At 41.1% G+C, this 18,520-nt stretch overlaps 3 protein-coding genes and 1 long non-coding RNA gene across 4 annotated transcripts in view; 3 read left to right on the top strand and 1 right to left on the bottom strand.

Moving 5' to 3' along the window:
* prdx1 (peroxiredoxin 1) overlaps positions 1–18,520 on the top strand; it is a 50,163-nt gene that overhangs the window by 10 nt on the left and 31,633 nt on the right. The gene's annotated exons all lie outside the window — the stretch shown is intronic.
* On the top strand, positions 5–6,063 carry LOC133990266 (phosphatidylinositol 3-kinase regulatory subunit gamma-like). The gene is made up of 10 exons (XM_062428526.1): positions 5–197; positions 2,398–2,509; positions 2,601–2,699; positions 2,824–3,004; positions 3,172–3,288; positions 3,412–3,554; positions 3,691–3,867; positions 3,978–4,052; positions 4,163–4,333; positions 4,451–6,063. Exons 1-10 carry the CDS (start codon positions 143–145, stop codon positions 4,722–4,724), a joined length of 1,404 nt encoding a protein of 467 aa, XP_062284510.1. The 5' UTR covers positions 5–142; the 3' UTR covers positions 4,725–6,063.
* LOC133990269 (uncharacterized) lies at positions 4,314–7,017 on the bottom strand. The gene is made up of 3 exons (XR_009926956.1): positions 6,930–7,017; positions 6,292–6,390; positions 4,314–4,361 (listed from the first exon to the last, which is right to left on the bottom strand). It is a non-coding gene; the product is annotated as an uncharacterized LOC133990269 (long non-coding RNA).
* ipp (intracisternal A particle-promoted polypeptide) lies at positions 12,674–17,827 on the top strand. Its single transcript, XM_062428523.1, has 10 exons — positions 12,674–12,740; positions 13,121–13,523; positions 13,646–13,857; positions 14,525–14,744; positions 14,863–15,018; positions 15,362–15,529; positions 15,623–15,760; positions 16,051–16,173; positions 16,384–16,604; positions 16,738–17,827. Exons 2-10 carry the CDS (start codon positions 13,172–13,174, stop codon positions 16,960–16,962), a joined length of 1,815 nt encoding a protein of 604 aa, XP_062284507.1. The 5' UTR covers positions 12,674–12,740; positions 13,121–13,171; the 3' UTR covers positions 16,963–17,827.

Below are 18,520 nucleotides of genomic sequence, written 5' to 3'. Positions count from 1 at the left end.
TTTCCTTTTCGTCCAAATCTATGTAGGACGTGGCGTCTGCATTGAGGTTCACTTGCGGCAAAAGAAACGTGCTTTTTTCCACCCCGCTTCATTTCGTGCAAAGACAACAAACAGCAACCTGGACTACTCTTCCGAAACAGGAATGGTTTATCCTCCCGAAGGTTTATTCTACATCGAAATGGATCAAGCACCTCCAGGTAAGTTAGGGTTAAACGCAGCCATTGTCTCATCTGCGGGGGGTCAGAAAGACGTTTTCTGCATGTTTCTGCTTTCTCCTTTTGCAAGCGTCAACTTATATAATATTTATAATGAAGTTGACATCTGACAAATGCTGTGCAGGTGGCAGTGAAACGTTATAATAGCCAGGTCCTCGGTGCTGCGCTGCGCTCCCCCAGTGGCATTGCCCAGGCATGCATAGCGCAATTCACTTGCCAATTACGTAATACCTTTCTGTGGACCAGGCGCAGTGGCTTGCCTCTTTTCTTTTGTCCCGGCACATATGACAAACTTGGACAGAAATGCACAGCAGGTTTTTTGCATTTCCTCGTACGCCAGGGGAAGATTTGCGACAGACGTGCTGCGGTGTGAAGGGTGCGTTTTGAAGGCAATATAGCTGAGGGTGCGTTAATGAGCGCCGCATGAAACGAGCGCTTTGTTCTCCTCTGCAGCCAGCCGTGGCTCATCTGTGTGCTGCTAGCTCTGAAAGTAGGCTAGAGGCGAGCAGGCTAGACAGCTCGTCTCATGACTTAACTCTGCCAACTCACCAACACTTCATTTTTTACATTTACATTTGTCACTTGACCTCCGCGTTATTACATTGTCCTGACAGTGTGACACTTGTATTTCGTCATCTCAGCCCTGTTATCCTACACCAAGCTAAACTAAGTTGACTTTGGCTCATTAAAATTGCATCATTATTGTTTTCAGTCATGTCATGTATTATAAGTAGACTTTTATTAATAAGGACAGCTTATACAATACAAAACAGTGTGAGCTTAAAATGAATATATGATACAATACAGACATTATGTATTGTTTTTATAAAGTCTATTATTGAATGTTTAAGTGATTATCAAGACCCTAATACCTTTTATTCACTATTGGTGTGTTTTCTGGATTGGACACTATGCAGAACCAGCGTGGCTGATTGTATTATTTCATACTTAAATTACGTGGCTCTTGTCTGTACTGGTATGTGGCTTTTGGAAGCCAGTTGAGTTTCTTGGCAGCCGTCATGGGGAGGAAAAAAGGGGGAAGGTGTGCAGATTTAATTTTGCTGGGTTGAGGAGCCGCAGCTTTTTCGTTTTTGTGCCTGGCACTGTGCTGCTGCACCTGCCTTTTGTTTATTTTAAGGTCAGAAAAAGAGGAGAGCGGATGGTGGGAGAAACCCACATTTTCTCCACTCTGAGGGTGCTCTTGTATTCTCCCTAACTGCCTCATGAAAGGCACTTTTGTCCTGCAGTGAAATATATCGCCCTTCACCTCCTCTTGATGCGGTTTGCCCTCCTTTTTCATTTTTAGGAAAACGCTTAGACTCTCCTTTTTCCCCCCCTTAAGGTTGATGGAAAACTTTTGAAGATCTGTAAGAGGGCAATAATTATAAAATGTGGAAAGAAGTTCAAGAGGCTCGAAATATAATGTATAGCCTTTGTTAATGTAGAGTAGCAACAATTAATAAATGAGTCAATCTAAAGAAATTCATTTTCAACTAATTTGATAAACAATTAAGAGTTTAAGTATTTTTTTTAAAGCAAAAGCATCAAACATTTGACAACGTGATAATTAGCTGCTTGGTGTTAAAATGTAATATATTTGAGTTTTGGATTTTTGTCGAACAAAACAAGACATTTGATGACATCACCTCTAGGATACATGTCATGTTTCCCTGTTTCTGTATGTTAATAGACCAAACGATTGATCAAGAAAGTAATCAGCAGACTGAACAACATTGAAAATAACGTTAGTGACAGCTCAAATTTAAAACTTCTAATGCAATTCAATAAAGTGAAAGGTGGCTGCAGAGTTTAGAAATTGGACTTCATATGTACTTTAAAATTTGGACTAAGCGACATTTCCTTTTTCAGTGCTGACCACACTTAAGATGTGATATCTCTTGGAAACATGCCTGGGCATGTCCACAGACCTTGACAGGCTCCATCAAGCAAGGGTGTGACTGTGTGTGTGTGCATGCATGTTGTGGGGCGGGGGTATACATTGAGATAACTGCATTTCCCTAACACGCGCACACAAACATCCTTGATTGCAATGGTCATGATATTGAAGCAGTCATGTTTATAGCACTTGGCTAAAAACATTTCACAACAGGTCAATGGCATACAACTTTCAATAGATCTCTTTCTAAGGAACTGTCATCTTTATCCTCTCTTCTGCTCACAGCTCTCCCTCCCAGGTCAACAAAGCCAGTGTCTTCCACCATGAACAACAATGGCCTTTCACCACCTGCGTATTCACTACAGGATGCCGAATGGTATTGGGGAGATATAACTAGGTAGAGTATTTTAACCTTCCCAAATGTGCTGTTTCTTCATTTGACGTTTTGGTATGTTTGATCCATTAACTGTTAACTGTCTTCCCCTCAGGGATGAGGTGAACGAGAAGCTCCGGGACACACCTGATGGATCGTTTGTGGTGCGTGACGCATCCACAAAGCTTCAAGGAGACTTTACGCTGACGTTAAGGTAAGCAGAAGTAAAAGACAATTATTTCCATCAGAGCACGACTCCAAATGTCACTGGTGGAGCTTACAACTTATTTTTTGCGCTTGATAATCAGATTTTGTGCTTTGCTGCTTCCCCTTCTCAGGAAAGACGGGCACAACAAGCTGATCAAGATTTACCACCGTGATGGGAAGTATGGGTTCTCGGACCCCCTCACATTTACTTCAGTGGTGGAACTCATTTGGTACTATCAGCACCATCCGTTGGTGGAATATAACGCCACACTGGACCTGATGCTCACCCATCCTGTGTCCCGCTCCCAGCAGGTTAGTAAGCACCATTACTATTACATTATCTCTTTGAATATGAATGTTGGTTAGCAATCTGACACTGCAAAAATGTTTGAGTGAAAATGATAAGGCATTTACTAAATGAGGAAAAAAGAACAGAAGAGTATTGTGCATATTTGATTAAGTGGTGTTTTTGACATCAGGTGAAAGAAGACAATGTTGATGTTGCTGGAAGAAAGCTCAAGGAAGTCCACTGTCAGTATCAAGAGAAAACAAAGGAGTTTGATCGTCTATATGAAACCTTCACAAAGACCTCACAGGTAAAAAACAATTTTGAAATGAACTCTGAAGTCTGCACTAAAACCAAAATATAAATTCTCTGCTGAAGAGTATAACTGGCATTCGACAATCTCCTGAGTCATTTCTAATTCTTTGCAATGTAGGAGATCCAGATGAAGCGAACAGCAATTGAGGCCTTTAATGAGACAATGCTGATCTTTGAGGAGCAGTGTCGCGAACAGGAGCGTTACGGGGAGGAGTTCGAGAGGAACAATCAGACCGACGCAGCTGACAAAGATCTGGAGAGGTATGTCATTACATCATTGTCCAAAAAAGGTCTCTATTAAGTGAATTACAACCTAAATGCAGATTAGTTTGGGTGCATTTTTGTTGCAGCCCAAAACTGAAAAACCCTAATCAGACCTATGACGTTCTCTCTTTAGCTTTCTGATAAATTATGAGAAGCTGAAGTGCCGTCTTGGGGAGATCTACGACAGCAAAATCCATCTGGAGGAGGACTTGAGGACCCAAGTGGAGGACTACAGAGAGACAGACCGGAAGATGAACAGCTTGCGACCTGACCTCATCGAGCTACGCAATATCAGAGACCAGTACCTGAAGTGAGTCGCATCAGAATCTTGTTTGTAGTATCTGTGGTAAATCCCATAAAAGGCTTTATACTTACTTAATGTTAAAATTAAACCTTTTTATGCGTCTTTTCTCCTTACAGCTGGCTTAATCACAAAGGCGTACGGCAGAAACGCATAAATGACTGGCTGGGGATACTGAGCGACAGCCTTGACGAGTAAGTTTGAACTTATTCTGTCAAGAAATGACATTTAATAATACAAAATTGGCATGTAAATGAAATATAAATTATGAGAGATGTTACAATATGGCTCTTTTTTTTCCCAGCACATACGTGTTGAAGGGAGATGAGAAGAATTTGCCACATCAGGATGAGACGAGTTGGTTTGTTGGTGAGATGAGCAGGACGCAGGCCGAGGAGATGCTTCAGGGTAGAGCTCCTGGAACGTTCCTGATCCGCGAAAGCAGCAAACAAGGATGCTACGCCTGCTCCGTTGTGTGAGTACAACATTTCAGAAAGCAGAATCTGGAAAATGGATCACTTTTGAAATTAATATTACACATGGTGTGCTCATGTAACACTCATTAATGCCCTTTGTTTTTTATTCATTTCAGTGTGAATGAAGAAGTGAAGCATTGCATGATCTACAACACACCACATGGGTACGGCTTTGCCGAGCCCTACGACGTCCACTGCTCACTGAAAGACCTTGTCCTGCACTATCGCCTGCACTCCTTGTTGCAACACAATGACGCCCTGGATGTTCGGCTGTCACATCCAGTACACGCCAAAGCCCCAGCCACGCCTTCGCAACATGCAGAGGAACACAAACTCTTACAGACTCCTAAACACACAACGGGGCTCCCGCCTGCCGCTCCCGAAATGTAATTGAATGGAGAGAGACAGAAAGGACATGTTTACTGTATCCTGCGAGAACGACTGCATCGAGGTGCATTGTGTAAAGTTTTGCACTACAGTGATTCCATCGGTGTTTGTGAATGGGATTTCACAGATTGAAGTGGGACCGTAACTTGAATGTCAGCTTGAACTTTGGGAGGGGGGGGGGGTTGTTTTTTGTTTGTTTTCAAAGAGACTGTTTAAGCTTTCAAAAAAATGTTTTGTACTTCATTTATTGCCGTTTGTTTAATGGACACCTTTTTGGTAGGGATGTCGACAACCACAAAATTGCTCACTGAGGTCAGGTGCTGCATCTTTGTTTGACTTTTACAACCGAAGTTGGATGTCCATTTTCCCTAGTTAAAATGTATTCAGTTCTGAGAATATGACCAATAGGTTACATATATTATATTGGGTTGCTACTACTTAGTGCGTTTGTGAGGGGAAAGATGGTGCTGTAAACAGGATGTTTCCGTCATACCGGTTTGGTGGACCAAACCATTTTTTGGGTAAATGCCACGTGTGAATATGTGAAAAGTCGTGGTGCATCTTGAAAATTTCCCCCTTTCTTAACAAACATTCATATACAGTGGATATTATGTAGCATTAACATCCTGTAGAATACCATTGTATTAGCATATTCAATGTTATACCCATTGACCAAAGCACTTAATTGTGAGCAAAAACACATCCCTGTTTAGTCCAGTAAATGCATTTGGGCAAGGGGAGGGCAATTTATGTACACCTGCTGATGTGCTGATCAAAACATAATCTGAAGTACTGTATGTTATATTCTGTTACTCAAAGAAGTATAAGCTTTTTGTATTCTATATATATTTTTTCTATAAACATGCCACAAGATGAAAGCTTGAAGAAAGTGCAATCCAACAGTATTTCTATTGTTGCAATGTATGATGATGATGATGGTGGTGAAGGTGATGCTGTTATGAGAGGTTGACATTTGCCACAAAAATGCACTCTCTTTGGTGGTGTTGGTATGATGTGGCCTCCTATGTTTGTGTGAACTGCCAGAGGTCCGGAAGTATCCTGCCTCCATTACTTGAACTGTGGCATTGCTCTAGCTATGAATGTTTTTCATGACATGCAGCCTACATAGCTTAAGAGGAAAGGAATCCATGTTGAACTTGGCACATTTTTCAAGTTTGAGGACAATAGATACTCTGTACAGAGAAACTGTAAAATGTATTTCCGAGGTTGGTTCATGGAAGGAGGGTGATTTAGCCTCTTGTATTAAAAAATACTCCACTGGGGGGATTGAGGAAACTCCTCGAGTGAAGCTGAGCAATGTGAGAGACCTTTTTCTTGCTAAAAGACAATAAACTGATGAGGGTTTTGTCAGCTTACGTAATCCTTTGCTTTTTTCTGAGTCCATTGCTGATTCTGTGCATAGTTTACAATTTCTTTCATTTACAGTGGCCATGTACTGCAAGATTTTGTGAAATTGCCATGTTTTACTAGGTCAAATCACGTTAAAAGTTTCATGAAATAAGTAAGAATATGACTAAATACAAACCATAAAAGTGAGATAACTAGTTACCTAAAATTTCCCGTCTGTCTCTAGTGTAGCCATTGTAGTCCAATGAGCTTATCCTTAGGTCAGGAGAGATAGGAGGCGGTGAGGGCACTGGAGGACACGCTGTGGACAGATGGAAGAGAAAGGAAGCGATAAAGACAATGGCAGGATATGCACAGGCCCTTTCCCTGTTCAGTCTGAGTCACGAGAAAAAAATCTGTTTCAGGAGGAACATGCAATATTTCGAAACCCAATTTTTTTTGGACAGCAAAAAGAAAAAAGTTCATGTGAAAGGTATGCAGTTCAACTTTAAACATTTAGTACTAACTAGTGTTGGAGCACTTCAGGTTTTGTCTCCCGAACTTCATCATACAGTCAAACACCATTGTTATCTCACAAAAAAGTTAATGTCTTCCATATTTCCCCAATTAAACTTTTAGCACCATCTACAAAGAAACCCTTGTGTGAGCCTTGGTATATAGTGGCCACTCATGATGAAGATGATGATGACACCACCATCGGCTCTCTGTGACCAGAACAACAGGTGGCCTCTTTCAACCATCACATTAGACCTGTGTTAGGCAGGGATTAATGAGGTGCAGAGGGCAGGGATGTACCGGCGGATAGCCTCAGTTCCAGGCCACGGATTACTTCCCTCTTACCTGTGTCAGCATAGAGAGCTGATGGACAAGGCGGCCTGCTAGGATGGACCAGATGCAAGGGGAGGTAGATAAGATAGGGCAGACTGTACCCGCGCTGAGTCACCCTTAGGCTGGGAGTGTGTCCGAAAGACAGAGAGAGAGTGGGTAGAGAAAGTGTATTCACAAGAGAAGGACTAGAAAGAGTAGGACTCAAAAAGTGCACCTAGCCAACTCAACAAAAAATGGAGGCTGGGACGGTCTGGTTGGGCCTTTTTGCTACATTTCCTTAAACCTGAAACATACTCTGCTGCTTGGCTACATCCCAATGCTATTTGCCTTCACAGCAGTTTAGCTTAAACTGCTTGGTCCTATTTTTCCTTAGCTCCCTGAAGCTGAGTTTAATCTATGTAAAAAAGAAAGAAAAAAAGAAAAGGAAAGAAAACCCAGCCCCCACATCTTTTTCCCCTTAAAAATACATACACAGGCCTCCTCCACTTTCCTCTCTTTCTCCTTCCTTGTCAGCACACCTCGGTCGTTCAACTCGCTCGTTTAAATTCATAGTAATTTTCCTTTATAGTTCTCAATTTAAATTATTCCTGGCTGGGGGGGAGCAGGAGGAGGAGGAGGACGACGAATTACCTTTGGAGTCACGCCTAAAATACACACACACACATACACACCATCAACTGTCTCGCAGGCTTTCAGGAAAAGAGGTTTTCGCCTTCAGTTTGGCCACAACCAATCACATCTCTCCTCCCCCCTGTCTCCGTCCGATTCCACCGTTTTCACACTGGCCGATCAGCCAATGGGAGGCCGAGAACATGCCGAGTGTCAGCCAATCAGCAGCCAGTTGCTATGTCGGAGGCAGAATCGATAAGAGAGGGATTTTTTTCCTCCTTTTTTTCTTTTTTTTTTTCTTTTTTTTTTTTACTAGCTCACATTATAGCTGGCTTATAGGCTGAAGGCAAGAGATCCTGTTGCCTGCCAAGCAGCATGTAGGCTATGGACTGAAGCATTAAACATACCAGCTCCACTCTGAAGCCTCTGTAAAAGCTCCACATTTGAAAAACTTAGCAGTACATTCTGCATGTATCTGATTGTACATGCACGTATGTATAAATGTATCTATTTAGTGTAGAATTTAAGTTCATATGTTGATCATCCTCTGAGTTCTTGAGGCTATGGAAATGCTGGAAAATTAGGCTGGAAAATAGTTTCCAAGCCTGGAGGAATTATGGTAAATGGTGCTTATCAAACAGGTTTTAGAATTGTTGCGGAAGATTGTACGCTGTTTTTTGTTTTGTTTTGTTTTGTTTCTTTCTTTCTTCCTTTGGTCAATATATAAGGCATTGGTTCTCAAACTTTTTCATGTCAAATGACCCCTAAACTTTTGTCTCAGATTTTGTGCCAGGGTCCTATCTGATAAGACTTTTGCTTTTAGCTGTTTATTACAGAAAGTGTGTGAAAACCATGAACAAAGTAGTCGTTGTGTTACTTATCTTATGGATGGAATTGGATAGAGGTAAAATAAGTTATTCCCCTTCTTGCTGGAGACCCCCTGGAACATTTACAAAGACCCCCCCCCCCAAACAACAAGTTCAGAAGAATAGAAAAAAATATAACAATGCCAATCTTAAAATGTTTAAAGATTGTCAAACCATTTGTCCTAATTTCGATCCTGCCAGATGTCTCTTTCTTTATTATACAAATCAAATAAAATCCAAAAATAAAATTATATTAGGTCATTAATCCTCAAAGGACAAGCTCACAATTTTTCAAGTCTGTCTTAAAACAACAGCCAGGTGTCCATATAAACAGTGAAAGAGGCTTTCCTCACTGTAACCATTCCTCCTCTTCATACTGTTTAAAGATCCCCTTCAAATGTGCTTTCAGTGTAAGTGATGGGGGCCAAAATACACAGTGTGTCCACAGTCATTTTGTGCAAAATGACTGTGGACACATGAGGCTTCAGCAGTCTGAGTTAGTCATATCAAGTGGATATCTCTCTTTGTGTTTCCCTGTTGAGCTGTGGTGGAAGTATAGCAACAAAAAGAGGGACTTTGGCACTAAAAAGACTGTAACGTTGAAGCATATCTACTTGATTTGACTCATTTGGACAGCTGAAGCTTCATATTAGTTTCAGATAAACTTTTAAATACATTTTTGCACAAAAATAAGACTACGGATTTTGGCCTCTATCACTTATATTGAAAGTGTATTATGACGAGATCTTATTTATTTCAATGTTCATTTGGGTACCTGACTGTTGTTTGAAGACAGATTTGAAAACAGTGAACCTGTACTTAAAGGTCCAGTTGTAGGTGCAACCACAATATGATTTACACCTTTACCCTTTATTTTAAGTTGAGAATAAAAGTGAAACAGCAGAAATATTATAAAACAAATGTTAATGATAGGATGTAGGATTTCCTGCTGTTGTGTAAAAAAGTACTCATGGCATCACTTCCTGTAAGTGCAGTAGCTTCAAAATATAAAATGATCCTTTATTGATGGTCTCAGTGACCTCTTGTGACAATTGTAAGGGGTTCAGATCACACAGAGATGAGAGGTGACACTGAGTCAGCTCTTATGGTGGATAACATACCACCGCTCGATGACAAACCATTCAGGAGAGATGCCAATCCAGATCCACAACCAAAACAGATTTGCAGATACCAGCTTAGCCTGGGATGGAAGATGATCTCACCTCCTTGATACAGGTAGAGCAGGACACTGACAAACTCTAAGTATAACTTTCCCTTTAATTAATGTCCAAACATTTGCACACACAAAAAAAATCTTCTAGATGCAGTATAACAACTTATCTTTCTCAAGGGAAAATCCTCATTAAAGATTTCAACTGTAATAAATGAAGGACTTTAGCATTCCTCAAGCTTTAAAGACAATCTCATTGCGGTAGTTCAGCTTTCAAATCAATAAAGATCAAAGAAACAGTAGGCAGGCACACAGCCAGCAAGCCAGTGAACTCTGGCCAAAATAATGAAGGGTTACGGAGGACAGAAGTCCTGTCACAAACACAAGGGTTACGCATGCGTTCAGAAGTCCATTAAGGTGAAACACAAGGGTTGTGCAGTTAAGAAGTCCTTTCAGGTGAGAACAGGAGCCTCTTCTGGCAACATCAGGACAAACATTCACAACTGCCAGGTATTGGTAATGAGAAGAAAATTGTATTATTAACACAAAGTACCCTCTTCCTACAACAGGGATTTTTACAATACAAGTTATGGGCAATATTATGGAAATTATGGAAGTAAAAATTCTTCCCACAGATTTCTGTAATTACTTGTTTTGCTTTATCTGGTATGATTTAAAGCCAATGATAATACTCAATAAACTCTAATATGTACTCCCATAAGAACCCTTAAGCTGTCGGTTTCATCTCATGATGTTTTTCTTTCCTGGTTGAAGCAAAGTCTCGCCAGAGGACAGAGCCCTAATGAAAAAGCCAGGCATACTCTGCACTTTAAGGAGAATGGTAATTATGGTGACCACTTTCCATAGGATGACCCTCACACTATTTAGTTTTTCTCAAACTTCATGGCAGATTCTGGGAGCGAGTCGAACACTCTTTCCCATCATCACCACGGGGGACAGAGTATGATGGGTGAAAATCATAATAATTTCATGACAAGTAAAAACATCGCCTGCATGAGAAAAAAGAGAGAGAGAGAGAGAAAGATACTTCAGCCATGCCTGGGAAAAAAAGCATAATCACACTGTAAGAGAATCATTTTCACCAAAAGAAGTCACTGTGTCAGTGCATTCAAATTCATATTAACACCTCACCTACGTATTAAAACCTGTTTTACCAGAGACACCTGCCCGGGCAGCAGCATAAAGAACAAAAGGAAAATAAACAAAAGCACTTTCATACCACAAATGAAACACATAAAACCTTGACACAAGCAATAATGCATGCATTTAGTCATTAGGTTAATTCATTATTTTTGACAGAGGCCTGTTTTCTGCCAAAGAGGACAGTAACTATGAACAATAGAAAAATCAAGAATCTGAACCTCCAAACTCTGAATGTCCATCAGTTTTTCAAGTTCTGATATCCATTGGGAAAAAACCCCATCAATGTCCCTCTGTATGTATCATCTGTTGATTGAATGTTGTTGAATGCGGTTGTTGTCACCCGTCAATGAAACACCAATGAGGCTCTTGAATTGCAAAGCAGCACTGATCACCTCACGACTGCTAAAAATAATGTGATTAACACATACTGTAGTCGTGTGGTGGAAATTGTGCCATTACTGAGGGGGGAAAAGAGGCTTATTTGAATATGAAAAAGATTTTATCCTTGAGGCTTTCATGGTTTTCTGAATGAACATGTTGCCAAGACAAGGCTGTTTAATTTAAATGGAGTGACAATAAAATAAATGTCAGAAATTATAGGTTAAAAGAAGTAGGTTGAAGTTTACTAATCAAACCCTGAGCTAACAGTCTTTTTTCCCCTTTTTTTAGGGGGTCAGTAATATTGTTTTTTTCACGTTCACACAGTCACTGTTGTCTCTCAGAGCAGATAAGTAATATTTAAATCTAGATTTTCAAATTCCTCTCAAGATGTTTTGTGGCAAAGAGAGAGAGTAGACTTGAGTGGCAGGTAGTGCGTTTGGGTTTCCAGGATCAGTCAGTTCAGAGATTGACCTTTGTTTTTTTATTGGCTTATTGGCTAGAAGTCCATTTAAGTTTTATCCAATAAGGTAATTCTTCTGCTGGGATAATGATCAGGCTAGATTCTGTTTAGGAAAACACGACACACTGGAGATGGGACAATGCAGGGCAACCAGAGGGCAACCAAACCAAGGGCGTAGCTAAAGTCAGCCAGGTTGGCACAGCTACCCTTGAGTTTTATTTGGCCAATGCTGGTGCCACCTCATATTCTGTGGCTCATGGCTGGCCGTTTAATTCTGCTTGACACAATGAAAATGGCTGGAAATACAAGTCTAGTGACAGACGTGACATGACTTGTACTTCCAGTGTGTGACAGATAATCTTACTGGATGTTTCAGTTATTAACCCTCATATGTCAGACTGTAGTTCTTAAGCTTTGTCACCTCGCATCAGTGGACCAGACAGATGTAATGAGTCCTGCGTGTCTAATAACAGGTTTCCAACATAATATTTAAACTAATTTGAAGTCAAGCTACTGAACAACATACTGGACAACCCACTGCTAGTGTTAAGAGTCGGCTGGGTTGTAGACTTGGTCAGGTCTGCAGTAGAAGAGATGACAGCCAACACACTGAAACATAACTACATGTAAAATTACCATTGTGTAAGAATACTATGATAATTTAACATGGTAGGTTTCTGTGGCTTGTTGTCAAGGGCTTCCATATTTGTTTAGCTGCTGCTTTAAAGTCAACACTGCCACCTGCTGTTGCATTTCATGATTATTATAATTATAATAACTTTATATAGCACTTTTCAAAAACCAATTACAATGCTTTAAAAAGATATACAAATCTGTTAAACTACCATATAAATGATTAATAAAAGTAAAATTGCAAACATAAGTGAGGTATGAATTATTAAAACACAAGAGCAAAAACAAAAGAATAATCTGTTCAGTTAATCGATTTTATAACTGATTGATCGTTTATTAAAGAACAATACAAAATTAAATAAACATAATTAAAACAAAACGCTTCCCTCCCCAAGAGACAAGATGTTCGGGGATTGATTAGTTACGGCGATGGAGATTGAAGACTTCTATTGCCAGACCAAAACAATCGATCCGGAGCAAAGGATTGACAGTCTGCAGGGCGGCGGAAGTTTACCGCATCCTCATCAGTAAACTTATGGGTAAGTTACAGTTAAGAATGCGCAGAAATGTGACTTTTTTTTAAAAACATGCATGTCTCTGATTGTCAGTGAGCAGAGTCTGGTGGAGCGGTAAAGTTGTCAGATGTGTGTTGACCATTTTATTGTTGAATATGACCCCGACGAGCTGTTGGCTAGCATGCCTGGCTAACGGCGGTGGCAGGTGTGTTTTCATGGCCAGTACATCGACAGTGAGATGGACAGTGATCACCTATGACTGCTCCAGTGTGTTTAACCATGAGACAGTCGAGAAAAGCACTTTTTTATATGTTCATTACAGATTACATTGTTTATAAAGCCAGTCGAGTGTGTCTTTGTGTGGTCTCTTCATGTGACTCTCAGGTCTGTTTTGTGTTCTGTAGAGAGGAGGGTTTGGTGAATACTGGCCTCCATGGTAAACTGCCTCAGCCGCCATGTCCTCCACCTTTGTGTCAACATCTGCTGGTTGTTGTGGTGGTGGTGCTGCTGATGCTGCAGCTGCCATGGCAACGCAGGCGTCTGAGCAGGCTCTACTGGCCTCAGACCGCTACGCCAGACTCATCCTGGCCCAGATGAACAAGATGCGGCTCCGCAAAGACTTCTGTGATGTGGGGCTGAAGGTGGGCGGCCGTGTCTTCAGAGTCCACCGGCTGGTGCTTGCAGCCAGCAGCCCCTATTTCTCTGCACTGTTCTCCGGGGGGATGCGGGAGGCAGATAAAGAGGAGGTGCAAATCCTCGGAGTGGAGACTGAAGTGTTTGAGGTTCTGCTGGATTTCATATACACAGGTTGCCTTTGATACTAATATCATAATCATCATCATCATCATCATCATTACCACCGCTTTGTGTAAATTCTGCATAATCGCACACTGTTTTCTGAATGGAAATGTGTTCCCTTTTCCTATCAGGTGTTATCAGCGTGACCGTGGAGAACGTTCAGGAGCTGATGGTGGCAGCAGACATGCTGCAGCTGAACGAGGTGGTGTCTATCTGCGGAGAGTTTCTCAAAGGCCACATGGACCCTTGCAACTGTGTGGGCATCTTTCAGTTTCTGGAGCAGATTGCCTGCATGGAAATGATGGAGTTCACTGAGAACTATATTCATGTTCACTTCCTGGAGGTATGAAATAAAAAAGTTGATAATTTTCATTGCATCTCTCTGCTATGACTCTGGTGTTGCTGTTTAACTCTGCCCTGTGTTTCCCTGCTTAACTGAAGCAAGATGTACAGTACCAGTCAAAATATTGGACACACTTTTCATTCATGTCAACATTTTGTATGGTACTGTACATTTTGATCCCCTATTTTAAAAAGTACAAACACCATCAGCATTTTATCAGAACTTAATTTGTTCCACTTATTTCACAGCCTTTAATTGTGCAAACAGACTAACATTTTAACACTACTGTGTCTTCATCATAGTCCAAGTGGACAAAGACATGAGGCAAACAACATATATCATCAACCTAGACCAGGTGTGCAGTTGTCATTAGATAAGTGGTTCAACAGGGTTTCAAATCTATCGGATCTCAGGGTGGGAAGAGTCAGTGTCCAAATGCCACACCCCTAACATCATGTCACAAAGATAAAAGTACTTCTGTTCTCTGAAAGTCGGCTGTCCTCAAACTGAGAAGCACCCGACAAAGCTGCAGTTTGCTGGAAAATGTGCAGAGATCCCTGTTTCTACTAGAGTAGTTCCACTTAAGTTTCCAAAATGGATTTAACTCCTCTGTTTTTGCATTTGCATTTGCTTACCCATCCTCATCCATCAACTGTCTCCCTTTTAGGTGTGTGTTACCGATGAGTTCAGGGGCTTGTCGAAGGATCAGCTGGTGAGGCTTCTAAGAAGCGAAGAGTTGAGAATTGAAGATGAGTATCAGGTATTTACTTCAGCCATGGACTGGATTCTTCAAGATGTGGCAAAGCGGAAAAAACATGTCGTTGAGGTGTTGGAACCGGTCCGCTTCCCTCTACTTTCCCCACAGAGACTGTTCAAGTACATAGAGGGTGAGCAGAATATACAAATTTGCATTGCCATTCTCATTCATATTCAAAATATTGACTTTAAATGTATTAGCAAAGGCAGAACCTGCTGACATTTTTGCCATTTTGTCTCTCAACAAAGGTATTACTGACTTCAGCCTGCGGGTGGCACTGCAGACTTTGTTGAGGGAATACACTGAAGTCACAAAGTCTCCCAAAGAAAATAAGATGTACAGTCAGCTACAACCAGCCAAGATGAGACCGAGAAGAAAAGCCAGGAAGTACCTTTATGCCATAGGTGCTGTTTCACCTCTTAATTTAGCATATAAGAGTGAACTGTGATGACATTTGATAACATTTAAATGAATGCTTCAGCAGTATTCAAATGTGTGTGGGAAATGCAAAATTGTTTAATTCTTGCCAAAGCCAGGAAATGAAAAACAGCATGTAACATCAGAATGTGTGTGTGTGTGTGTGTGTGTGTGTGTGTGTGTGTGTGTGTGTGTGTGTGTGTGTGTGTGTGTGTGTGTGTGTGTGTGTGTGTGTGTCTGTGTGTGTGTGTGTGTGTGTTTGATACTTTTCATTCAGCTACATTAAACACGCCAGTAATTGTTGGACTTTTGCTTGTTTTCTATTGGCAGGAGGTTACACTCGGCTGCAGGGCGGCCGCTGGAGTGACAGCCGGGCTTTGAGCTGTGTGGAGCGCTTTGACACCTTCAACCAGTACTGGACCACCGTGTCCTCCCTGCACCAGGCCCGCAGTGGGTTGGGGGTCGCAGTTCTGGAGGGCATGATCTACGTGGTGGGGGGTAAGTTAGCAGAGATGATGCTCTGTTCGAATACAAGCCAATGAAATAACCGGCATAGTTATCAGTCCAACACCACTGTTTTTTTCTCACCAGGGGAGAAAGACTCGATGATTTTTGACTGCACAGAGAGATATGACCCAGTGACTAAACAGTGGGCTGCCGTGGCGTCTCTGAATTTTCCTCGCTGTGGAGTTGGAGTCTGTCCCTGCCATGGGGCTCTGTACGCACTCGGTAAATGCCACGCTACTATTGCTGTGATTGACTAAAATACACACAGCACAAGCCTGTAGTTTAATACTTAATCTTTACTAAAAGAAAAAGTAACAAACTACATCAAGATTACAGGAAGTGGCACATAACCTCACTGAAAAGAACAACTTAAGAATGAATTTTTTTTTTTTACAAGTCCAACAAAATCATGTATAGTATTGTGTTAACTCATATATTATAATTTAATTATTTTCTACTACATAGAAAAAAAAAATTAGACAAAAAATGATGGTTGTACTGTGCTCGTGTAGGTGGTTGGATTGGCTCTGAGATTGGGAAGACCATGGAACGCTACGACCCAGAGGAGAACAAGTGGGAGGTCATCGGCAGCATGGCGGTTCCTCGCTATTACTTTGGCTGCTGTGAGCTACAAGGTGTGTTCCTCACGTTTTTTTTATTGAATACTCTCTGGTGCAACTTGTAAGTACTTTCACCATCCATCACCATTCTATGAGGAAGAGATGTTTACAGCAGAGTCAATATACCAAACCAATACTACTCTAAATGAACCTTCTTGCTTATATTCACTACAGTTTATCTCAGTGAAATCGCTCTGAACTAAATGCTGCCGTCTCTCTTTCCAGGCTTCATTTACGTGATCGGAGGAATCAGTGACGAAGGAATGGAGCTGCGTTCAGCCGAGGTGTATGACCCCATCTCTCGCCGCTGGAGTGCCCTCCCCGTCATGGTTACACGTCGAGCCTATGTGGGCGTGGCTTGCCTCAATAACTGTATTTACGCAGTGGGTGGCTGGAACGAGGCGCTGGGTGCACTGGAGACAGTGGAGAAGTACTGTCCAGAAGAGGTAAAGTGGAAGGGGAGAGGGGGGTTTAAATGTTTTTAAAGTCTCCTTTTTTATGTTTGACTAAATATTGCTCAGCTTATGATTATGTCTGGGTCCTTATGTTCCCCTCATCACTTTGCCTGTCTTTTTGTAGGAGAAATGGTTGGAGGTGGCCCCAATGTCGACTGCCCGTGCAGGGGTTTCGGTGTCAGCGGTTAACGGGCTGCTGTACGCTGTCGGAGGACGGGCTGCCAGTAGAGACTTTTCCGCCCCAGTGACGGTGGACTCCGTGGAGATCTACGACCCTCACCTGGATACCTGGACTGAAATTGGCAACATGATCACCAGCCGCTGTGACGGAGGGCTAGCTGTGCTCTGATCACCAGAAATAATCGGTTCAAACTGTGAACATCTGAATCATCCCAAAACGGTGTAAAACTGATGAAAAGCTGCTGGATTAGACATTAGACGTCTTTTTTCTTATTTTTAATTTGTCCTTCACATTTAACATTTTATTTAAGTTGAGCACAACTGGAAAACTGCCAAAACTGCTTCCGCTGATGATTCGTCTGTTTTCACTATTTTCAAGTCACTTAGTAATTTTACAAGAATGTCACGAATGAGGAGCAACACCTCCTCTCTTCCTCTCGTTCGTATTTGAAGACAAAATGATCCTTGCGATGAGGATGACTTTTCTCCAACAGAGGAGTGAACGTGTGAACATTATTCTTGGATATGATGTGATGATTGTTTTTTTTTGTGTATTTAAGGAAAGGTTTGAGTTGTGTGCATTTCTACTTGGAGGATTTATCAAACCACTTGAGCCTATTTAATGATGGTACCAAGCGACACTGGTAGGTGTCTGAAGTTTCATGGTGAGTGATTTCTGTAAATAATCATGAACTCAAACAGCGCACCACTGTTGTCACACCAGTGCTGTGATCACTGGATTATTTTTGTATCTATGAACACAATTGAGTCTTCAATTCATTTACATTTCAGCTTTCTAATGTTGACACACACAAGACAACATGCACATGTTTACCTTGTTTACAATAGGTAGTGGTAACGTTATAATGTTTATCTCTGTATTAAGTGGCAGGTTAACTAGCTGGTGGAGCTGCTGCACGGTAGCAGTATTGCCTATCATGTGCTGTTATTCCAAACAACACAATATTCCAACTACACAGCATTAATAAACATATTTTGTTGGTTGCTTTTCAGACTCTAATAAACTTCATATAGTAAAAGAGTTTTCTGTGTGCTTGGTTTAAAATTAACCTTCATGACCTTTTTTATTTTATTTAAGATCATTTAAATGTTATAACTTAAGAGTCATTTTCAAAAGAGATGACACCTCTCATCTCAAAATACTTATTTTAAACTGACAGTATGGAGATGTTTTAGTTCTATTGTGACAAATTAGACCTCTATAATTGCAGCCTGTGTTACGGTGCATTATTGTAGGCGCTCTTCAGAGAATTGTAAAGGACTCTCCAATGTAAATAATACTTCTTTGTACATCAAGAACATAACACAGTCTGAGTTGACTGTGCAAGTTTGCCGCAGAGAACATTTTTTGTATTCTGCAAACAAACAAACCACAGTGGCCAAACTGGTTCAGTCATATTACATTTGACTTAGTGGATTGTCTCTTGTCATCCACATGCTGCTGCTGTCACTCTCCAGTAGCACACATATTAGATTAGATTTAGATGAAATTTCTTGCAGGATTGGTCTCTGTATCATATAACTCCTCACTATTCAAATGTCAGACTGGAGTCTATAAAAGGTCAGATTTGTAGTGATATATAGGAACAGTTAACATGCATAACGTTGAATGATATAATTCATCTTTAACAAACTAAGACAGCAGTTTACAAACTCCTATAAACCAACGCATGAACATTTCTTCAGCTCCAAACAGTCCCAATGTG

The sequence above is a fragment of the Scomber scombrus genome, chromosome 11 (assembly GCF_963691925.1).
Source record: "Scomber scombrus chromosome 11, fScoSco1.1, whole genome shotgun sequence".
Classification (NCBI taxonomy): Eukaryota; Metazoa; Chordata; class Actinopteri; order Scombriformes; family Scombridae; genus Scomber; species Scomber scombrus.
Note: the sequence above shows the minus strand (reverse complement) of the source record. Positions and strands in the feature narration are given on the sequence as shown.